At 40.1% G+C, this 24,926-nt stretch overlaps 1 protein-coding gene across 2 annotated transcripts in view; it reads left to right on the plus strand.

Annotated features, from left to right (window-relative positions):
• The first annotated feature begins 2,978 nt into the window (after positions 1-2,978).
• Positions 2,979-24,926, plus strand: part of banp (BTG3 associated nuclear protein) — a 40,515-nt gene continuing 18,567 nt past the window's right edge. Inside the window, exons 1-11 of one of the 2 annotated variants that reach the window (XM_062420545.1) lie at positions 2,979-3,055; positions 5,223-5,301; positions 5,673-5,782; positions 5,889-6,088; positions 6,387-6,476; positions 6,678-6,850; positions 8,205-8,444; positions 10,906-11,064; positions 13,329-13,450; positions 15,250-15,321; positions 22,514-22,558. In XM_062420545.1, the coding sequence (XP_062276529.1) occupies positions 5,232-5,301; positions 5,673-5,782; positions 5,889-6,088; positions 6,387-6,476; positions 6,678-6,850; positions 8,205-8,444; positions 10,906-11,064; positions 13,329-13,450; positions 15,250-15,321; positions 22,514-22,558 (1,281 nt within the window). In that variant the 5' untranslated portion in view covers positions 2,979-3,055; positions 5,223-5,231. The remainder of the gene's footprint in view (positions 3,056-5,222; positions 5,302-5,672; positions 5,783-5,888; positions 6,089-6,386; positions 6,477-6,677; positions 6,851-8,204; positions 8,445-10,905; positions 11,065-13,328; positions 13,451-15,249; positions 15,322-22,513; positions 22,559-24,926) is intronic. The other variant, XM_062420546.1, reaches the window with a different exon arrangement.

A 24,926-nucleotide genomic window follows, 5' to 3' on the forward strand; every position in this document is an offset into this window, starting at 1 on the left:
TTTGTAGCCTATGTTGTGGCCAATCAGCGCCCGTATCACTACCAAGATATACCCAAACAACTACCAAGAATCGAGCAATCGGTGAGTGCCCAGTGCCCACCTGGAAACTCGAATCTGAAAAATGTAATAACGATAACGACTGCTTCACTTCTTACCAACTTCTAGAAAGTAAGCCAATGCATTATAGCTATGGCCAATACAAATAAATTGGCAATATATTCAGCATATATATTACGTTGATGTAAAGTCAATTCAATGTTGACATGTCTGACAAACTAGCCTGCCTGTTGATGAATTAGGTGAGTTAAGTCATTGAAATGAACGGTAAGTTACAAACAGGTGTTCAATACAGTAAGTTACAGTAAAAATCACGACTTAGTTTTACTATTTTATATTAGTTTAGCAGCAATAGCTAAGTTAGCATACTAAAAGAACTACTAAAAGTGTACCCCTTCCTCTCATCCACAATACCCCTTATTTACTTGAATAATCCTCCTTTGCACAAGTGGGGCATACATTGTGTTAATTGGTATACTTGTGATCGCAGGTATTGCTCCTTTATGCTGCTTTACTTCTTACTTATTCTGAGATATTATCTAAAATGTTGAGGCTGTTGGTAAAATACATAGAGCACAATATAAAAGGTGATCATATAGTAGCAGTATAATATATTCGGCTGCCGTAAATAACGTGTTACCAAATGTTTTGTCCATCTCATCTTTCACAGCTGTGTTATTTACATTTGTTTCTTTGTACTTTCATGGACACAAAAACCAACACCTGCTGCCTTCTCACAAGCATCAGTGCCTGCAGCGTCTATCTCTGACTCCTCCATTAACCAGCTCTGTGTCATCACTGTCTGTGGTCCCTCCATCACCAGTGACATCATCACCAGTAACTTTTACAAAAGTATTTATAGAGTATTTGTTGTATCACTAACTCTAAATGTATATATGTCATGAAGATGCAAAGATATATAATATTTTGCCTTGTAGCCCCAGTTGACCAATAATCAGCACATCCGCTTATCCTCCTGGGGTCCAACATGTACTTTGTATAAGATATACAATAATAATTTAATGAGAAACAAAAGCATTCATTAAAAAGCTAAAACAACATAACTATGCACAGATATTAAAAATGAATGTCTAGACAACACAAAACAAAAAAGACACTTCATAATGGCGAGTTGGTGACACGTGCTTACAAGTAGGCTACATCCAAGAGTGCATCATCACCAGTGCTAAGGTGATATAATACCTGAACAATGTTAATGTAGGATCCCCCCTTCCACCCCCACCCTATTTGCACTTGCTGTTTCTTCCTCTCCTTCATAGGGTCTTGAGGGAGCCTGTTGTTGCCCAGGTGCCACAGTGAATTCCCTATAAGCTTCCCCACAACACAGTCAGCAAATGGAAGAACTACAAAGATCAATCGTTTTTCTTATTAAATTGTTTAAATGTATCTTGTTGATGGTGTGGTCCTTGCTAGTGAAACATCCATATTTGCTGCTTGGCTTAGTCATTAGCAAACAATAGACTCCATACCCAGCTGATGCCAAAGCACTCTAGTCTTATAGTGTTAGGCAAGGGGTCATTCTAGTATGATTATTTCATGGAGCCTCCATTTCAGGCCTGCCCAAAAAATACTGAACACAGAAATGGCGAAAAAAAAAACAAACCCCAAAACTGTTTAATGGTCTAACTCCGCAGTTCAACACTACATAGTCCTTTCATACGTTTTTAGAAACGATTTAGATCATGTATAATTACACATTATATTTATAAAGTGGTCACCCAAAAAAAACAATAATGAATCTTTGAGGTCAGGGTTAAAACTAATATAGTTGGGGAGTTGCCAATCATTTTTTTCTCTTGGGCAGGTACATTTAAAAACTAACTCAGCCTTTGCAATTACCAGTGTTGGGGAGCAACTTGTTACATGTAACGGCGTTAGATAATTAAATAATAAAATAAATATAACTGTAATCCGTTACAGTTACTGAGAAAAAATGTGTCATTAAATTACAGCTACTTATGAAAATGTTGATGATTACAAAGGGAGTTACATCAGTCAGACCTTTAAGATTTTGCTCAGGAGGAGGGTTTTGTCCTCATTTTTTAATATTAAACATGTAATTCAATAAATATTGCTGGTTTAAATTATTTGAAATCAATATTTGTATTTATATTTTGCAAATAAATCATGACGTGGTCTTATTTGGAGCACACATGGACTTAAATGGTGTCAAATCAATTGAGCCCATGCTAGCCTTTTGACTTTTTTCACAAACTAATTTTATTTTATATTCCAAAATCTACATGAACTAATGAACACATTTTCAAATGAGAGATACATCTTGCTTCATAAGAAATGATACCCCTTATAAATCATGTCAGCATTCATGGAGTGACTATATCTTTATCTTTATTAACCACACCTGAACTTAGGTGGGGTTAATGCGTACAAAGTTGAAAACATTTGTTAGAATATTAGAAAATTAATAAAAAAGTAATCAAATGTAATAAGTTACATTACTTTAATTAATTAACTGAAATAGTTACATTATTTATTACATTTTAAATAGGGTAACTAGTAATCTATAACCTATTACCTTTTCAAAGTAACCTTCCCAATCCTGTTAATAACATTTGTAGTTTACAAATATAACACAATGTTGTTCTCATAAGTTTTAATACTATAAGGTTAGCTGACGACCCTAATGTCAATCAAAAGGTCATTAAAATCAGCAAGATTTATGTCAAATTCAGCTTGAAGTCAGTAATATGATACAATTAGTTAAACAGCTGCTTCCTTTTAACCTGAACGTAGTCAAATCGTCAAATCTGCTTATGAACGTCCGTGCTGCCTGTGCTGTGTGGCTGTGGTGCTGCAGGCTTTGTATTTCCTCTGAGCCTCTCAGTGCCTGTCTGCCTGACCCACACACTCTCTCGCTCCATGTTAGGGACACACGAAGCCGAGGGCTCATCTCTCGCGAGGAACGACGCCGTTATCGGAATCTCTACAAACAACACGAGAATTCATCATTCACACGGTAATATAACCCAATCTTACACGGCTGCATGTGTCGTGTGCCAGCAATGGGGGATAGAAGCTGTATCGAAATCATATTTAATAGTTATTTCTTCTAACAGTTTAGGATTCTTGGCACTATATTTAGGCGGCCTTTAGGCCCTACTAGCATGCTAACCACCACGCTAGCTTGAACAGCGACTCCTTTGCAGCAGTTTTAGCGCGCAAGCTTGCAAATCCGACTTCATAACGTCAGCTAACGTTAGCTTTTTTGTTCAGGCTAGGTTAGTTAGCCGATACAAAATGGACCGTTTAGCCGACATGCAACTTAAATCATGTTTTTTTGGTTACATTCAATGGATATTTATTTGTTTGTTTTATTTTACAATACTTAACATCGTCATGAAATGCCTAGCCAGGCTAGCAAGGCTTGAGCTAACGCTACATACACTGTGTGATGATAACGATATAGTCATAGCAGCTTTGAGGGTAATATTTGCTATCTAAAGTAGATAAATTGGGGTTTCTTAACTTTACGCTAAGCAAACCTTATTGCTTAGCTTACACCAAACGCCGAACAATAGATAATATTACCCATCTCTAAATTAAATGTTAGCTCTTACATGCTGTTTTTGCAATTTCAATTTTCATTGTGGATATTGATAAGAAATGGAAAAAACCCTATATTTTACCCATCTAATTATTAAAGAGACTTTTGCCGATGAATGTAAAACCAGAGGTATGGACGCAGATGAGGACCTTTCCCTCCTCATACACTTAAGTCATTGTTAACATCACACTTCCTGTGTTTGTATCTTGGTGATGAGATCTGCCCCTGTACATGACTTTGAAAATGCATTAATGTATTCCTGTTTGAGTATAGAAAGAAAGAAGCATCCTTACATTTGCAACATACCATGTACAGAAAGGATTTTCCTTAATATATAAACGTATGGGTTTGGGGTTGTGTTGAACAGTCAATGTAAGTGCATTATTCAATAAGACTGCTGCCCTGGCATTCCTCAGTATTAGTCTTAAATAAAACACATGGGTGCACATTTTTATAATGGCCTTTGAATGTTACCTTCATTTTTTTAAAGGTGTAAAATAAAACTTTCCCTCTTGCTTTAAATGGTTCTTTGTCAAAAGGCAAATTATTTCTGGTGTATTCATGTAGACCTAACTGCATAACAAATACAAAAGACAGAGACCTTTGTTGGATGAAGTGCACATAATAAGAAATGTATGGATCCTAACCAAATGTTCAACACAGGTACACACAAATATAGTGTTATTGGTAAATGTAAAAAGGCACATAGCAGTGACAGCATGATTAATTAATTAGGAAAGCAGCAAACAAGACTAGACTATTATAGACAACACAGAGGCCTAACTATTTTGCATTACATAGAGCACAAAAGATTTATATTGGCTTGATAGACATAGATGATCAGCAAGAGGAAAGAATAATAAAAATAAGTGGGCACAGTGATTTGTGTAATAATCTTATTAATTAGGTTGGTCTCAGGAATGTTGGATGCATATTGTATTTCAATCAGTCACTAGCTTGTGTACCAGTCTCCCTCTCCCTCTTGTGTTTTGTTTGTAATCTTTTGTAGTGTTTAGTAATTGTAGCTGTAGTGGTCATAATAAATGTATTTGTAACTAAAAGTGAAGTTTGTGGTGTTTTCTTGTGCTTGCATCTCAGCCTCTTAACCTTAAAAGACCTACACATTTGTAAAACCATAACTAAGATTAATATTACTATATGCTAATAACAATCATCATTTTAAATAACCTTGTGTGGCCATCAAGAAAGAGTAGCTCTCTCGTATTATACATATCATAGAATGAGTTATGCTGCTGGACAACCATTTGTACATTACATTAAATTACATTTTTAATTTAGGAATTCATATATTCTATCTCTAGTGATGTTTAGAGTGTAGTTGTCAAATAGATCATTTTTACATCAATGTGACATATTGACAGATTGTCTTGTTCAGAATATACCTGATTCCTCTAAGAAGTGAAAGGCAGTTCAGTTCAGTTTGACAAACAAAGTGCATTGTCTTCATTAATCCAGAAATACCTACAGCCACAACAGAGAGATATTTTACACTCAGTAGCATGCTAGTAAAGAGATATTTTTTTGTCTTATTAACCAAGTTTTGCTTTTATTATTTCAGCTGTGAACAATGGCTGAGCAAGAATTGGATGACATTGTGCAGATAACAGTGGAGGACTTTAACCAGGATGACCGTTCAGGTAAGATTCCCTTGAAGCAGTATGAAAATAGGATTTTTCAGATCAGATTTAATCCATGCATAGAAAATTGCTGGATATCTTCTCTTCTCTTCTCTTCTCTTCTCTTCTCTTCTCTTCTCTTCTCTTCTCTTCTCTTCTCTTCTCTCTTCTCTTCTCCAGTAATGCTTAAGTTCCATATTAGGCAAGTGTGGCACCATTAAACATTTAAATTAGGCTAAGTGTGCTCTGTGCAACTGCATTATGTAAAATCTGTATAATAAATCGGCAATGTCATATTGCCTCTGATTAGAGCACCAATAGAGGCTCAATCTGGACTTCCCAGTGAAATCTAATAAGAAGACTGTCATGTGGTGTCTCTAATTGGTTCATAGCAGACATGCTGGACAATCATGAAGATGATGAAGAAAGGCCTCCAAAGAAAAAGAGGAAATTAAGCAACAGCCAGGAGAGTAACAACAACCAAGACATATCTTTTATTAAGGTACTTTAGCTTTGTAAAATTAACATAATCTAAAAGTCATATATTTTTATATATTTTATGAGTGTTCATAACATACACATATATATCTGATTTTCTGGCCTTCTAGAACATGTTGGTCTCATTCAGTGCATCAATCAGCCAGCGACTGGAGGGAATTGAATCAAAGTTATTGGCTTTGGATGCCACTTGTAAAGCCCTTGGACGCAAACTGGACAGCATGGTGCCTTGTGCCAAGAGTCCTATCCAGGTCCCTATGGTTGCAGGGTCACCTCAGGGGGCCACTCAAACTTGGAACAAAGTGCGGTGGTAAGCGACAAGTATTTGCTCAAAAGTACATTTTGCATCAGTCAAATATTGTTCTCCATTAAGGCTCAGAGTGCAGTCAAAAGGAGGAGATAAATGCACATCTTCAGGCCAAAGTAGGCGTTGTCTTTTGTCATGCTGAGAACATTTTTTTTTTGCAAAGCTGTATCGTGATTACAGGAGTTAGCAGAACCACATTACTCACTGTAAGCTTATTTTAGACTGTGCAAAGCATGCATACAGGGGAATATGTTTTTCAAGTGCCAACGTGTTTACCAATTTGTTTTGAACTTTCCCTCAGTGTTGTGCCACAAACGAATGTGATTGTGAGCAGTGAACCTCCAAAGGCCTCCAGTCAGGAAGACACCCCACTGGAGAATCTGCTCAGCAAGTGAGTGGCAAAATTCATACTTTATGCCTTGTGTGTGTGCAAATCCTTTCCGACACAGCACCTCATAAGAATATTAGGGGTTGTTATTGGAAGACAGTAATCAAATATACCCCACTCATTACTTAATCATTACTGTGGCCACTGCCAGGGCCTTGTATGTGTGTTAAACCTACTGCACTACAGACTTTTGTTTCTTTGTAGCACGGTGGCTAAGAGGCGACAGAACACAATCCTGGTGAAGGTGCCAGGCCCTGAGGAGAGTCAGGAGGAACAGGAGAGTGGCTCAGAGGCCAGCGACTCTGTGTCCAATGGTGGCAATTCCAGCAACGCACAAAATGGCCAAAATGTCACGCTCATCACACTCAACTCAGAGGGTATGACTTCACACTGCTGGTACATACATAGAAGCACACGTGTATGTTTTTGCTCTTGTTTCCTTTTATGTGGTAAGTAGAGAGAAAATAATATGTTGGCTATATTGAAGACAAGTTTGGATTTCCTTTAAGGGGCCACCTCACTGATTTTAAGCCTTATTCCTCACACCATTGCACACTTATGTTAGTATTCCCTATATTTACTTGGAAGCCAATCATTGTCACAAATTTTGAAGAGCACTATTTTAGTTAGTTAATTGGTTAGTTTATGTTTTGTTGGTTTCAAAATTGTATTTTTTCCGGCAAAGGGAATCATTACAGACTTATGGGCCAAATCTTTCCAGTGAGGTAAAAGAAATACAAGCCTTAAATATTTACTTCAACACCAACACCAACAGCAAACCTCCCTTTGCTTTATTTAGACTGACTTCTCATTTGGCGTGACTTCTTAGCACTAGCAAGGTCACCCATCTACTAGGAACCAAACAGTGGTGTGCAGCAAGATTGACTGTGACAACTGTGCAATGCAGAAGACAGTTGTAATTGACTACTGATGTAATTACCTTACATTTTATTTAGCTCCCCAAACAAATTCTTTTGATTGTTTTGTTATGTTTGGACTTATTTAATGTGGCTAATGTATGCCACATATTCAGTGGAAAGCTGGGTGTGACATGTTCATGTGTGTAATCTGTCTCAGACTGTACTGACGAAGTGGTCATTCATGTTTTCAGTAGTTTTGCTCAGCGGATCTTCGTGAGCTTGAGGGAGAATACTTGTATTCTAATTATGCAAACCTAAACTATGTCCATAATGTTGTAATATTTGCTGCAGTTGTTGGTTGGGTTGTTTTCAATAGCCTTGGGACATTTTTGGTTATCTTCAAAGGCAAAGTATTGTTCATTTATTTGCTGCTTGTGGGTTACCATGATAAAATTGTATTAGTCAGCATTAGCTAGATGTTACCATGTGTTGTTCAGAGTAGTGTGTCTCACGCTTTGTTTGTGTGTTTGTTTGTGTGGTGGACCTAACAGCTTACATACGCTGTAAGCAAACAGCCAAACCACATATTCTGTTTTTTAATATCTTTAATAATAACAGTTTTCCCTGTAATTCAGCCACTACTCCTTTACTACCACATGGGTGTGCTATTGTATTACATGATTTATCTCCGTGGCAATGTACCAGTGTAGTATTTGTCAACCTGGGAATCAAGAGCATTTTATAGAGTGGATATATTTTGCTTTCCTTCAGTGAAGGAAGGTTAAGTTGAATTTTCACAATGCCTCAGATCTTAGCATTATTAACTGAAAGAGAGCTGTGTTTGAATTACTGTTCCTCACATTTTCTCCAGATGATTACCCAGGGGGCACCTGGTTGGGGGATGACAACAACCCAGAGATGCGAGTTCGGTGCCCAGTGTCGCCCGCTGACATGCTACATATCTCCACAAACTGCCGCACTGCAGAGAAGATGGCACTGACGCTGTTGGACTACCTGTTCCATCGGGAGGTCCAGGCCATGTCAAACCTCTCTGGACAGGGAAAACACGGCAAGAAGCAGCTGGATCCGCTCATGATCTATGGCATTCGCTGTAAGTCTCCCAGAGCTGACATCATAACCATCTACTATTGATTACCAGTCAGTTAAACGCCAACTGTTTTACTTTGCAATACTGAAGGTTTTTGACAAAGTGTAGGTACGCCTGGTGGTAAATATTCAATAACAGGCCGATTTACAAAGTGTCTTTTTTGTGCAAGCTACCGGCACTGACACACACCCTCAAGGCTTTGAAGTGAATCCAACAAACATATCCTTTAAAGACAATGCACAGGTGGTACATTTTGCTCCTCCAACATATCTTCAGGTGAAGTGTTTCAGAGGTGTCAGAACTTGCCAGTGTGTGATGACTTAATTGGCAAAATGACCCAGTAGTCACTGCCAAGGCAGCATCTAGTAACCACAGATTATATCACGTTGATTATATGATTCTTACGTATCTTAAAGTATCCTAATAAGTTTCACTCAGGCAGGGTTTAAATTCTCTCCCCCTTAGAGCATTGAATGAATGAATTCTTGGAGACCTTCCTACATTTCATCCCCACGCCATTACAAAGCACCATTAAATTGAACACAGAAATAGACTTCAGTCTGTATTCCCAAAGTGGGTTACAACAACATGCATTCATCATTGTACACAGCACAAGCATTAATGTGCAACACATTTTATAACATACCAGAGTCTAAATGACAAGCACATGTCTGGTGGAAAAATCCCAATGTAAAGGGAGGCTGTGTTAGCTATACCCTGTCCTTCAGAGTTCACACTGACCCCCTGCAGGAGGTTTTACTCGGTTACCTGTATTCTCTCTCAGCAGTGTGGGTGTGTGCAGTTATGTAGGTTCGATCTAACACATGAGGTATGCAGGAGCTGGAGCAGGGCCAGCTGACTTTTGGGTGACTCATTCTGCCTGCTTAAAAAAAGTAAAAAGAATGAAGGAGCACCTGCCTTGCCTGCCCGTACACGACCCATCAGGTGTGAAAGGGCTGCCATGTGCTGCCTCCTGACTATCCACAGATACCCCTCAACTTGCCCTCTGTCTTGTTTTCTAGCCTCAGGTTTGAGCCGTTTTGTTAATTTATGTGAAAATTAGCTGTCAAGTTGCTCACCCGCTTGGAACAGTTCATAACACTGTGGTAGATAGTCACCAATACAGCTGCAGCCAGTCTCACCTGCACATATCTTTACAGAGGGAGGGATGAGGGATAATCGCAGGCCTGTGTTGACGCTGTGTTTCAAAGAAGAGAAGTAAACAGAATCTGGACAGTTGTTTCCTTCCTATTTTATTGTTTCAAGTGTATATATAAAATGATTATTGCAAAGTCTGTATGTACTGAATAAATGTTATATCATATTAGTAAGCCTACTTCATACATATTTAATGCAAACCTTCAAATTCAATCATGAAACAGTATTGCTCCTGTTAAATGTGCAACCCACAGTGTCAGTGTCATTCAAATGTAGGTGTGTTTAGTGGGTTTTCTGTCATTAGGAGCTTGTTAAAATTTAGCTTGTCATGTTAAAATATATATACACCTGAAAGTATACTCTACCTACTTGTTTCCTCACTAAAGCTGAAAGCAGACTAGACTGAAACACAGAAGAGCAGGTCAGGTAAAGGACAAAGTAGGGCTGTCAAAATTGTCCAAAAATTATTATTCCAATCATTCCTTCTAACAAGATTAGGTCCAAATCTAGTGTATGGATGAACTGTATATTGTTGTGCAAACTTGTGGCTGATTTGTTAGAGGGATAGTCAGTGGTAGTGTGATTTAATGTGAATAATGTGAATAATTCTTTGATACAAAATGTTTATGTGGAGGCTTTATATTCTAAATGAAAGTTTTGACAGGAGGCTCATCTCTGCCCATTTTTCTGAAGTTACAGCAAGCGCACCAACACAAAACATAGATTATTTATGTTAGTTTTATTTTCTGTTTCACTACGACGAGAAGGACAATCAAGTCCTTTATAAATGTTTTAGCCTATCTGCATGTCTGAAAAACTAATTTCTCTGCCTGCCAATCCCCAAATCCCTGCATGGCTTTTGTTGATACATTTTTATTTGCTTGAAATGTTGTAGTGTGAAACCAAACCAAACCAAACCAAAGGGAAAATGCATAATTCATCCACTGATTTGGACCAAAGCAAGCAGGTGTGAAAACGCCCTTAGATTGCTCGGCGGGCAAATCATTCTCTCAGTGGCCTGGTTGGGTTGTGAAGTCTGCCATTATTACCTCACAGTTTTTCATGTTGTATGAATCCTGTCCGTCATGCAGTGCCTTCAGTGCAGTGGCCCAGGCCCATAAGAGAACTTGCAAGGCAGACAGTAGGGCTGCTTCCCCCCCACCCCAACATTCAAAAGTCAATCTTCACAATTTTTTTATTTTTATTTTACAAATTGCGATATGATAGACTCATTCATGACCAAGCCAATACGAAATGATTAAGCATGCAGTTAGTGATAACTGTTGACTTCTCCATGTCTCTGCAGGCCACTTGTTCCACAAATTTGGCATCACAGAGTCAGACTGGTATCGCATCAAGCAAAGCATCGACTCCAAGTGTCGCACCGCCTGGAGACGCAAGCAGCGTGGTCAGAGTCTGGCTGTCAAGAGCTTCTCCAAGCGGACACCTCGCAGTTCAGTCACAGGTGAAGTACAGATTATTATTGTGGCGTCTTCTGCACTAACGCATGTTATAGTTTTCTGCATAAATATACATACTAAGGACAACCAATTGTCTTGAAATATGCTTTTAGATATTAAGTATTAGTACTGCCTACTATATATGTAATATGACTTCCAACAAGTTAAACACTAAATCATGTTTAAAAAATGTATAAATCATCTTTTTAAGCTTGTTCATATCTGTGTGTTAAGAAAACATTTCGGAATCTTTTTGTGAAATGTTTTTGGAGTCAGCGCATTAATATGTATCTCCACAGCCAGAGAAAACTATTACCTACCAGGCACGACTCTTGCAACTCTTCATTAACTGATAATGTTGCCATGTTTCAGTGATTGTTTTCTATTCAAACATGATGTGCAGTTGTAAGAATCAACTGCAGAGCCTGTAAAGAGCTATCTTCCGCTATTTCTTTATTGCAAGGGTCAGTGACACCACCTCTGGTTTTTAGTTTCTCTTGGTTTCAGTTGAAGAACATGTGACATCACTGCTCCAAGTCATGAAGGTCATTCACTTTGTGCTTTTGGAACAAATTACACATTTGTTTAGCTTTGTTTAATGAATGTGAAGTGGTGCCCAGACACTATTAAACAAATGTATGTAAGTGCTTATTTTATGCAACATGAAGAAAGTTCTGAAGTCCCAAACTTTGAAAGCCAAAACATACTTCTGGTTGTGCCCAAAATTGAATATGAATAGCTACCCATAAGTATAGCTATTTATATAAAACATAACTGGTACTCCATCTAAATGCTTACCACTAGTATTACACATCTGCAAATTGATTTTGGTGCAAATTTTGGATTGGTCAGTATTGGCATGACCGGTGAGCTACTCAGTTGCGTCATTTACATGCACATCTTTCTCATCAGTTGGTTGCATTGCTCAAAAGTACTGAATGCCAAAAGTTAACTTTTTTTCTTTATCTTTAGTTCTTCTTATTACTTTTATTCAAGAAAATGACTATATGCAAGTATTCAGCAAACACATTGTACTCAGATGCATCCTCACTTATTACCTAGGCTATATGAAAGCTATTTCAAGAGCCTAAATGCAGATTCAGTGTGTATTGCTGCAGATGGTTCTAATCTGCACACAATGCCTGCTGTCCTTCCCTCCCTGTGAGCCATCACCTCTCACCTCTGACCAAGGAAAGTAAGACTGCAGGGGAAACCCAAATATCCTGTGAGCATACACTAGGGGTGGATTTTTAGGCCCTGCCTTTTCAGGCCACACACACCCCAGAGTGTACAACACAAACACAACAGTTCAGATGGTGCATGTACAAACATGCAAAGACACACACCAAACAATCATTCCCTCCTTAATCAGGTTACATGTTAATGGACTGGAAACAGGCAATTCTTCTGCTTTAAAACCATTATTTATCAGTGAACCAGCTCATAGAGCTCAGACCAAAACTGTAGTTTCCACAAGCCACCTGGCTCTTGCTTCCTCTTCTGGCAAACAACTGTACTGAGGATTATTTACATAGTGCTGTACACAGCAGTAATACCAAAAGATGGGAGACAGCCTTGTATTTCAAAGCAACATAACACAAAACAGAACTTTTGAGGTGTATGTGATATGTGCTGTATGTTTTATGTCCATTTAAGATACTTTTCCAGATTTTAAAAATGCTAAAAAAAACACTCTTAGACTCTCCACTCTGCAACTGCAGGAAGGTTTGTTACGAGAAAATGACCACAAATTCTTTCAGTCTTCACTTTTTCCCAGATGGTCTATTTACTGCTGCACATTTTGACATCTCACAGGAGAAGGTGTGATATTGTTTATTTTGTAGCCTGTGGTGTAGACATCACCATCGCTGAGCACTCTGCTTTCTTTGAGCACTGTGTCTTGACGTCTTTGGGGTAGTGTGGTGCTGCAGTGGGTGACGTGACGGATCCATGCTGGGGTTTCAGACTGCTGGTGTGATAGTGAGTGTTTAAACTAAGGCCTAGAGTTTGTGTTTGGCCGCTAGACCATCAGTATGTTTGGATGTCTAGCTGGATAGTCCTTGTTGTGTATTTAGGCATTTGATAAAGTATAAACATGCCATCATGCAGCAGATGGCTTGGGAATTAGCCAGGCTTTTACAAGACATTACTCAGGCCCCTTGTATGATCATGTGTGGGCTTGTGTAGGTTGTGTGTCTGTCTGTGTCATCCTCGATCACACTGTAAACATGAGCACACCAATGACAACTCTGTTTGTCCTCCTAACCAGAGGGAGGCATGGCAGAAGAAACGGCCCACATTGAGACTGCCAACCAGCAGACGTTGCACTACACGCTGGCCAATCAGCAGGTCCAGTTCCACCGTATTGGCGAGGACGGACAAGTTCAGGTGGTGAGTGTCAGATGTTTCATCCTTTGATCTTTATCTGTACGCAAAAACTTTTTCTTTGTCTTTTATGGGTTTTCTTTACAGTGGACTCATATGATGGTCCCATAGAGCAGGGTTTGGAGTGTGTGAGGACAGATAACACCACCCACCACAATGACACATACAGCAGAAATAAATGAAGGAGTGGCAGCCGATGCTCAGGGATGGATGACCTTGTACAGCTGCTGTGGTCAAAGGTCACAATCAGGCCCACTACAGCATTATGGGTGGGCGGGCAAATAGGAAGTGACTGGGGCTATTCAATCTTGTCTTCCCTGTGGCTCTAAATTACTCAAAGGGCCTAAAGTATGTCCAAAATCCATACTGCACAGTAACTCTAAGCAGGTGTTCACACTTGGCAGGTGATGAAATTAAGTATACTAAAAACAGTTGATATGCATCCTTAAAAGTACCGGAAGTTTTGAGTGTGCTGTTGGTGTATAGTATCTGCCTCAGTGTAGTGGGAAAAAGGAAACAGGAAATACTCACAGCTGAAAAAAAGAAGAAGAAAATAGTGAATGGTGGCGAAATAGCTCCAAGAACAATTCAGAAAAAAAGGAAAATAACTATTAAAGTTTTCAAAATGGTGTGTGGTTTATTTGTTGTTTACTAAACAGATATACGAAAAAACAGTATACAATGAAGATTAGTATATAGTATATACTATATAGAATTAGTATGGAATAACGTCAGTATTAGGTAACAATAGACAGACTGGTCAGTCAATCAAACTCTATGGTCTGGTGAAGGTCTCAAACATCAGTTTCATTGTGTCTGTGGGATTTATCAAACTATTTTTATTATATACTATTTAAAATGCCAGGTCGTAGTTCAAAGTTCGCCATGGAGTGGTGACAAGAAAGGCAGCTTAACTCAGTCTTGCTTAGTTAAACAGCTAGTGACAGATACACAAGCGCTGAGAGAAATCGTGTGTGTATCATGAGGAAATTGAATCAGATTGTATTGCCTGAGTGCAAAAGTCAGTTTTACCAACTTTAAAACAATGAATTGTGATTATAACACACAATTGAACAGGTAGAGGAGACACATTACCTCTGCTGCAAGGCTCCACCGACAGTCATTGGTGCACTCACTGCATGTGATGCTGGTGGTACAAAGCCACCACATGATTTACAGTACTGAGTACTTCTGCTGTTAATAGGTTGCTACATGATGCACTGGTTTAATGGTACTGATGATAGGAGCATTTCTGAGAAAGGAAGGAACAGGCAATAAAAGATGGAAGGCAGACAGGCAGAAGAAAAGTTAGGGAGAACATGAAGGAGTGGGAGAGAACAATTGTCAGGAGTCCAGTAAGCATTATTATCCTCCTGATACTCTGCAGAGTATTAAAGGGTGCAGCTGAGACTTAAATTTATGAGTGCTTCTAATAAAGCACAGGAAATCAAATGCACTTACTCTCAGTGAGTAAGCTTTGCACCATTTTCTGATAACTGTTTTTCTATCTATCTATCTATCTATCTATCTATCTATCTATCTATCTATCTATCTATCTATCTATCTATCTATCTATCTATCTATCTATCTATCTGTCTATCTGTCTATCTGTCTGTCTGTCTGTCTGTCATCAGCATGCTAAGACTGCTCAGTTCACTATTTTAATCATGCTCTGTAAATTGCTGCTTAATACATAATATATATTATTTAATTTGAATAGTTATTAGGATAAAGGTTATGTTGAGTTATTGATCACATTATTCATTCCAATTTCAGCTATCTAATTCTTCATGTGTCTATCTCAGATTCCACAGGGTCAGTTGCACATTGCCCAGGTGCCACAAGGAGAAGAGGTGCAGATCACACAGGACAGTGAGGTAACTGTGTATGTGTGTGTTTTTGTGTGTATATGTGTTAGGATGAGAGAGAAAGAGAAAAGAAACAGTCAACCACTCCTTTTCGTGAGTCATTCTTCCTGATGTATTACATTTCTTAGCAAACACATCACTCAGGAGAATTCATTTTGTTGCAGAGAACTCAGGCTTCAGCAAGACGTGGCTTACTGAAAAAATAAAGAATGCTGTCTGTTTTGGTGTGAGACTGACAGTATATTGTGTGTTGTCTGGCTATTTGAAATAATCTTTAATATTTGTGGGAGCCTTTGGATTCCGCAGCTGTACCCCTGATTGCCTGCTGACATTAAACTATTGCCAATGATGGTTTGAATTTACAGAAACAAAAACTTTCTTCTTATTTAGCTTGTGAATAGTGGAATAGATAAACATTAATAATTACTGATGCATTTTTTGTCACGCTTTTTTGCTGATTACTATTCAACGTAGAACAATTATAAACAAAGAGATGCCTGCAGATATACACTGTTGCGTGACACTATTGCTATTAAATCAACTGCACGTCTTTTAGGCCAGTAGAGGGATTTGTTGCAAAAACCAGCACACAATGAGAGCTGCTGTCCAGCGCATTGTTCTAGCAGGTGTCCTGTGATGAGGCTCTCTGTAACACTGAAAGCCCGCCAAGTGTTTCTTCAGAAAATTAGGGTTGATCCCACTTCAGCTGTGCATCATTCATTTGTGGTTGCACAATTCACTTTTTGTACACTATAAAATAGCCTCCTTCCAAAAGAGAGGATAACATAATAGAGCAAACTACTAGTCATCTGGAAAGTATGCGTAGTTATTACCATTAACCGTAATTTATTGTGCATGTTTTTTCCATGTTGACAGACATCCAAGTGAAGCAAACTACACCTGATATTAATCAGCTGACATTTAATTAATTAGTGAATTTTAGCAAAAGCACATGTTTCTTATAGAATGTCTTAATGTTTATGTATCTATACACTTATACATGGGGTAGCGGGGTAATGGTACGTGTGTTCATCCCAAATCATCACAGTGTGGATGTTACGGTCCAGTACATGCAGGCGTACAAAGAATATGTTTCATGACCCAAACAATTTGTGTCAAAATAGTTTAATAATCCACTTCAACGAGCGCAATTCCCCCTGGAGCGTTTTGGCAGTGCAACACTTAGCTATAGTATACTTATGGGCGTATGCTAGCCGCTTTAGCCAAGGTAGCCTGGTTACCCGTGTTACCCTGTAGTGTCGCTGCCATCAGAATGACAAACAAGAGACCCAAAACACTGACTGGGTGTGACACTATAATTACAATATGCTCCGTTATCTCTGTAGTGAAACAATACCACGTCTCCCCATCCCACTCCCCTCTCTGAGACTGTTGACTTTTCTCTCCGTCTTTGAGGGAAGTTCAAGGTGGAGTGAACATTTGATTTCTGGTCAGACAGCATGTTGTAAGAGCCAGTTCTGAAAGGGAAAATGTAGTTAAAACCCTTGAAAGTAAAAGTAGTGGTTTGGTCCCTGATATATTCTTATATATGACATCATTAGATTATTAATACTGAAGCATCAGTGTTAGAGCAGCATGTTACTGTTGTAGCTGCTGGAGATGGAGCTAGTTTCAACTGCTTTATATATAGTTAGACCATAAATCAGCATAAACAGCTGTCAGCAGATGTCCGGACTCCTTGCAAGCAACAGAAACGCTGTTTTCTTTTTAATTAATACATCAGTGAATGTTTAAATTTTTCAAAATTAAGGATCAAAATGTTATTTTCTACTTTTCTTTTTTTTCTGCTCCACCAAAATCGTACCGAACCTTGACCCCAAAATCAAAGTACATATGAACCTTGAGTTTTGTGTACAGCTGCACCCCTAGCACGGGGGTATGACTTAGTTTCCACATAACACACCCCCACCAGACATCTCTGCATGCACTCACAGCGTTTGCTCCCAGTTGAAATCAAAATCAAAACCACACCGACTGCTGAAGAGGAATTTCTGCATCAGCATCAATGTTAATGATTTATCGAGGATGTGGGAGAGAGATTTATTTCAAGGCGCCAGTCTGTGTACACACATACACATGTAATCACATAGTGTATATGATATGTGCCACACATGCATGACAGCTTGACATTTATGCAAAAGCAATTGACACTCAGACCAAGTGTTTTTCTCATTTCCTATTCAGTTGTGCTAAAGAGCACTCAGAGGACGAAATGCACGATTGAGTGAGAGAGACGGAGTGAATTGGAGGCAGAAAAGCTCTAAAGCCTTTCCTGCTCTTTGTGGCTGAGCCCAGATTCCCCCCCCCCCTTTCTCCTTCCTATTCCATGATATTGTTTGTTTTTTAGAGTTCAAAGCTTAGCAACAAAATCCCACATCTCCCAACTGCCACTCACAGAATATGTTTTCATTAGGAACTGGCCCCTTTCATTAAAGACATTGGTTTTAGCGTGCTTGAAAAGGAAATGAGCTGTTTGAGAGATTACACTGCTCTCTGGCCATATGGCAGCTCAGACAGCACTGCATATATATGTGAAATACAGTTAGGAAGAGAAAACAGCTGAGGCTAAATTCAGCATTTGTGGTGCCCTCTCTCATGTGGTCTTGTTAATATCACTGTGGGTGTCAGAAATGTTATCATGGTCATTGCATCACGATGGGAATGATTTGACGGGTTTGTGCCTGCAAAAATGTGTTTTTGTTTTAATTTATAGAATAACAAAACAGTTGACATTGCGTCCTCTTTTCATTCTTATGTCATTGTGTATTAATAATAATAATAATAATGCATTTTATTTAAAGGCGCCTTTCAAAGCACTCAAGGACACCTTACAAGGCACAAAAACACGACAGTACATCAAACAATAAAAATCAGGTACATTTTAGTGCAAAGATAAAGAAATAAATATGAATGTGACTATAAAGTGCATCAGTGCAACATATAAGCAAGAACATGATTGCATAGTTAGTGTGAGACAGAGTATGCCACTCTGAATAAGTGCGTTTTCAGGCGGGATTTAAAGGTGGAAACAGAGTCCGAAGTGCAAATGTCTGGTGGGAGAGAGTTCCAAAGGCGGGGGGCAGATCGGCTGAAAGCTCTTGACCCCATGGTAGTTAAGTTGGCAGATGGGGCAAAGAGCTGGTTGGCGGAGGAGGATCGGAGAGTTCGGGAGGGTGTGTAGATGTGAATAAGTTCCGAGAGATATGATGGTGCCAGGTTGTGAAGGATCTTGTAAGTGAGGAGTAGAATCTTAAAGTCAATGCGGGATTTGATAGGAAGCCAATGAAGTTGCTGCAGGGCAGGAGTGATGTGTTCAATAGAGGGGGTTCTGGTAATGATACGGGTGGCTGCGTTCTGTACCAGCTGGAGTTTGTGAAGAGATTTCCGCGGAAGACCAAAGAGGAGAGCGTTACAGTAGTCCCGACGGGATGTGATCAGGGTGTTTACCAGGATAGCGGTGCAGGTTGGTGAAAGTGAGGGACGGAGACGGTTGATGTTCCGTAGATGGAAGTATGCAGTCCGAGTAACGTTATTGATGTGGGCTTCGAAAGATAATGTGCTGTCCAGGATAACACCAAGGCTCCTTACCTGATGCGATGTAGGAACAGTGGAATTGTCAATGGACATGGAGAAAGTGTTGAGTGTTGCTAGGGTAGATCTGGTACCAATGAGGAGGACCTCAGTTTTTTCGCCGTTGAGTTTAAGAAAGTTGAGTGAGACCCATGATTTAATTTCCAGTAAGCAATCCGATAGGGCGATGGGTGGCAGAGTGGAAGAAGGCTTAGTGGAAAGATAGAGTTGGGTATCATCAGCGTAACAATGGAATTGAATGTCAAATTTCCTGAGAATATGACCAAGAGGTAGAAGATAAATAATGAACAGGAGGGGGCCAAGGACAGAGCCCTGGGGAACACCACTAGAGACTGGGGAGGAGCCGGATCTCAGGTTCTTAAGTTGAACAAACTGGGTGCGGCCAGAGAGATATGATCAGAACCAGGCCAGAGGGATGTCAGTGATTCCAATGGAGGATAACCTGTCCAGGAGGATTTCGTGGGAGACGGTGTCAAAAGCTGTGCTCAGATCGAGGAGAACCAGAATGGAGAGAAGTCCAGAGTCAGATGCCATCAGGAGGTCATTGGTGATTTTCACTAGTGCTGTCTCGGTCCTGTGAAGGGGATGGAAGCCAGACTGAAATTGTTCATAGAGTTTATTGTCAGATAGGGGGGTGTGGAGCTGGGCTGCAACAGTTCTTTCCAGAGTTTTGGAGAGAAATGGCAGGATTGAGATGGGTCGGAAGTTGTTCAAATCATTCGGATCAGCGCCAGGTTTCTTGAGTGTTGGTGTTATTGCAGCAGTCTTTAGTGATGCTGGGACAACACCAGAAGTCAGTGAGGAATGAATGATGTCGGTTATTAACACGGATAGGGCAGGTAGGCAGATTTTTACCAGGTGGGTAGGTAGAGGGTCTAACTGGCAGGTAGATGGCTTGGATTTATGAATGAGACCAGTTATTTCAGTGTGGAGAGGATGCAGAGTTATTTGAAGCAGTCAGTGTCTGGTGGATATTTTGGCATTGAAGAAGGTCATGAAGGCATCACACTTTGCGACTGTGAGTAAGTGAGATGGCAGAGCATCAGGAGGTTTCAGAATATTGTTGAGAGTTGAAAATAAGGCTCTAGTGTTCCCATCAGCTGTCCTGATTAAGGTTGAGTAGTATGTGGTCTTGGCTGAAGAAAGAGCATCCTTGTATTGAAGTATGTGATTATAATACATTTCTTTGTGAACTGCAAGGCCGGTTTTTGCATAGAGGCGCTCCAATCGACGGCCTTTGGTTTTGAGCTGGCGTAGTGCTGGTGTGAACCAAGGAGCAGAGTGGGTAAAAGAAACAGATCTGATTTTCAGAGGTGCAAGAGTATTTAGCAGTCCATGAAGTCCATCATTGTAGTGAGATACTAGTTCATCTGTGGTGGCTCCATTTTCTCTGCTAGGCATGTCATCAATTCCATTGGAGAGGGCCGGCAAGTCAATATTCTTAATATTTCGGAATGTGATAGAGCGATGTATGTTAGTCTTGGATAATCTTATATTGACATTGCAGGATATTAACTTGTGGTCTGAGATAGGCAGGTCTGAGGCACAACAGTTATGAGGGGTTGCACCAGAACAGCAGATTAGGTCAAGAATGTGACCTTTGGAGTTTGTCGGAAAGTCAATATATTGCTGTATTCCAAAGCTATCAAGGCATGAAGTAAAGTCCCTTGTAAAAGCATTGTTGATGTTATCCAAGTGGATATTGAAATCTCCCAGTAGTAGTAGATTTGGGGACACAGAACATAAGTTTGTTAAGAAGGCAGAGAATTCCTGTAGGAAGGCATTATTTAGCTTGGGTGGCCGGTAGATAGTGGCGAGGATAGTAGGAGTTGGGCCCTTGATTAGGAGAGCAATGGACTCAAATGAAGGGTACACAGGCACAGTGATAGCGGACACTTTCCACTTTTCACTATATAGTATTGCCAAGCCACCCCCTCTGCCAGAGGTACGGCGTTGTGATGTGTAGACAAACCCAGGAGGAATAGTTTGGTTAAGGTGTGAGAAGTCATTAGGTTGCTGCCATGTCTCAGTCAAGCAGAAGAAGTCGAACTTACGATCATTCACTAGATCATAGAGCAGAGGTCCCTTGTTGGTCAGCGAACGGATGTTAAATAACCCAAGGGTTAGATTGCTGATGTGAGGTTTGGTGTTAGTTGACCTGGCTGGTTTAGCTAGGACGCTATGATCAACAGTTCGTGTGCTCCTGCACATGTGCATTGATTTGCTACGTGAAATAACAACAGGAATTTGGAACCACTTAATCCCAACAGTGGTAGTAGCTTTATGACGGCTAGTAGGAGATAGTGCACCATGGGAAGGGCAGTGGACCAGGGGAAGTGACAGAACCTCGGTTGGTCGCCCGGGGGAGCTTGTGAGAGACACAGTACTGTGTGTTACCGGAGTAGGCAGAGAAGAAGAGGGGTCCAGGGTGGGGGCATGGGTGGAGAGCAGTCAATCACAGGGGGGGGGGGGGGGGGGGGGGGGGTCTGGACAGCATGCTGGATGTTAGCTGCTAGTACTCTGCTACCCAGACTGTTGGGGTGGAGTCCATCGGCCCGGATTAGGGAAGGACGGTTCCAGAATAGGCTGAAGTTATCAATGAAACCAATATTGTGGATTCTGCAGGCGTGCTGGAGCCAGGTGTTAAGATAGAGGATTCTGGAGAAGCGCCCAGCTCCACGGCCATCAGTTGGCAGAGGTCCGCTGAGCCAGACATCCTTTCCACAGCTGTTTAAGAGGCAGAAAAGGGCATTGAAGTACTTTTTGGTCAGCTCCGACTGCTGACGAGCCGTGTCGTTGGTTCCTACATGAACTAGAATCCGGTTAATGGATGATGGGAGAGAGCATAGCAGGTCAGGGAGTTTATCCAGGATAACTGGCACTGTGGCTCCAGGGAAGCAGTGTGTGGCTGCGTTGAAGAAGCGAGTGTTCCTGATAATTGAGTCTCCTACGATGAGTGTGGTAGGAGCGAAGAGAGGACGAGGAGACGATGGCTGTGGGCTTTCAGTGCTCTGTGCCTGAGCAGGGGAATGTTGTGGCCGGGCCGCAGCTACGTACCTAGGAGAGGTATCGACAGCTGGCTCGGGGTGAGCAGGAGCACCGGCAGTAGCTACGTCCCTAGGAGAGGTATCAATAGCTGGCTCGGGGGGAGGAAAAGCACCAGAGCGGCGCATCAGAGCGGTATTAACACATGACAAACATTGCACGCCCAGAATGCCATAAAAACTTGTGATGGCGTAGCCAGGGGGCCCACTGGTTGGGATGACTGATGTTTGATTTCGTAAGCAGGCCTTTGTTGCATGTCATTCCCTGTTTTTCTCTCTTTTTGTTTCCTGTCATCTATCTCTACTTTCGCTGTCTAATATAGGCATAAAATGCCCCCAAAATATTAAACAACCCAAAATAAACAGTCGTAACACTTTTCATATAGTCACTGTCATGCAGCACAAATTATAGCCAGGAAAGCCAAGAAGTAAACAAGTTGTGCTTATTATATAGATTTATGTTTGCTGATCAAAATAACTTAATAATTGTGTATATTTGATATGACATTGGGGTTTTGGCATGATTTGTAATTTCTCTATTTCAGGGAAACCTCCAGATCCACCAGGTGCATGTTGGTCAGGATGGACAGGTAAGAACATATTCACAGTAAACAAAGCTAGTTGTTCTAGTAATATATTTAATCACTACAGACTATAAACCATATATTTTTATCACTGCATACTTTAGATAGATAGATAGATTGTCACAAGTACAATGACATTTAAAGTGCTCACCAGTCAGTGCATCATTCATAAAAAAATAAAAATGAAATTTTACTTTAATGAGAATGGATAAAAGTAATGGCAGATACCACAAATTATTTGTGTGTGATCATGGGAGCCACTATCAATATGAGGGGGAATCCTGGAACTTCCGGGAGAGTTGGGATGTCTGTCACTATCTAGTTCAATTTTAATATTTTCCTCAAAAATGTAACACACCTGACACAACATGACAAGAACATCTTTGTTTCTGTACCAGGATTCCAGATTTCTCTCTGAATTGCAGAGATATCTTTACCTCTTTTCATGCATTACAGCCTTCAGTGGTCTGTGAAAACGTGACCCTGAATTTTATTGCTGCATCTGTTTCTTCAGTCATTGCACAACAGTTCATTACCATTTTAGCTGTGATTTCTCCATGCAAATGCAACTGGCAGGTGCTGGATGTTTGCATTTTTGGTCATCAGGTTGGTGAACCATAGTGATTTCCGTGTGTGGTGATGTGAAGTTCACACCCCCTATTATATTGTCACTGTGAGTGTTACGATGCTGATGCTGATGTGAATGTGTTATGGATATTTGCTGAATATTTTTCCCATAGTTTGCCCAATGTTGCATCCATGATGGCCACATTCAACTGGAAAACATATATTTCCCATATTTTGCCTTTATTTTGAGGACCTCTAAATGAGAGAGAGAGAGAGAGAGAATCATAAATAAAAACAATGTGTACTAAGCCAGAAAATATGACTTGAAATATGCTTCTTCTAACATAAGGAGTCACTGGCCAATCAAATTTTTTCTCTTGTATAAGTCAGTTTAAGGTTTCACCGAGTGTTTGAGAGTTATCACCTAAAAAGTGCAACACACAGTTTCAACCAGTCACAGCATTTGCAATACTTCTAAGTACGAAAGCTGCTAACTGTCACTTTGTCTTGTAATTGGCCGACCAGGCAATACAAATTTAGTAATGAAATGAATTTGTGAATTAGCCTGCTTCTACATTGTCAACTTGGACAGGTGCACCCCGTCAAACAGCCTCGTAAATACAATTGGATATGACAATTATGTATTTAATAGAAACATGCCCTCCCACACACCACACACACACACACACACACCCACACACACACACACACACACACACACACACACACACAGAGACACTTCATTCTTTTTGTACTCGCAGTGTCTGTTTTTGTTCATGCTTTGCCCCTCCTCCTTCTCTGTCTTGGATGTTTTGGACCAAGGGCCCTTCCTGTTTCTCTGTTCTTTCTGCTGAGATCTAAGTGAGTCTCGATCAAAGCAGAGCCGGCCTGTGTATGACCATTTCAGGCCAAATATGGACGACTGAAGACTCAGAATTTTGTCAGTCAACCTGGATTTGGCTGTTCAATAAGAAGAATTTGACTATTTGATCCTTTTTTTTCTCCACATAGAATATTTAATAATCAGAAAAGCCATTGCATCAGAGTAACAGGAACATAAAACAATTGGTTGACTTAATGCTGTAGCACAATGGTTGTTTTCAGACATTAATTTCAATGAGGTCATTTTTGTGCTGTATCTGGGGCCATGCAACCCTGCCACAGCGGGGCAGCAGTGGCAGAGGGCTCCAGCAACAAAACCCAGGGTCATCCACAAAAAAAATTTAATCTGGCCCATTTTTTGCTGCAATACAATGCTAAGTCACTGGCACAAAAGGCATCATAATTGCCAATCAGATTTGTGCGAGTGCACATTCTGGTTTGATAACATGGACAGTGTAATTTTACTGTTTCCCTAGTGATTGTTGCACAGTGCAATGTTTTGATATCTGATAAGCATTCAAAATCATGAAACTATTGCTCAAATCAGCCTCATTGGATCATATTTTATTTTCTTGACAACACCATTAACAACAGCCTCCACCAAAGTAGCCCCTTTTGTTTAAAAGCCCAGTAAGACCACAGCACTGCTTTCTTCTTGAATAAAAATAGCAAAAATGTCTGCAGCCTTAAATTCACACATCCGGAGTTGTATTTGCCATTTTGCTGGCTCAAGCATGAGTACTCCGCTCATAATTCAGAAATTTCTGGCTTGAACTGAAGACGGAATAAGATAATGAGCGGACTTAAGAGGCATAAGAATGTAATGCAAGTAACAACCTATTTATTCAGTCAATAAAGCAATAACGTGCTTTGTTCCAGTAATAGAAGTATTAGTAGTAGCAGTAATATTGTGATAACAGTAGCA

The sequence above is a fragment of the Scomber scombrus genome, chromosome 6 (assembly GCF_963691925.1).
Source record: "Scomber scombrus chromosome 6, fScoSco1.1, whole genome shotgun sequence".
NCBI lineage: Eukaryota > Metazoa > Chordata > Actinopteri > Scombriformes > Scombridae > Scomber > Scomber scombrus.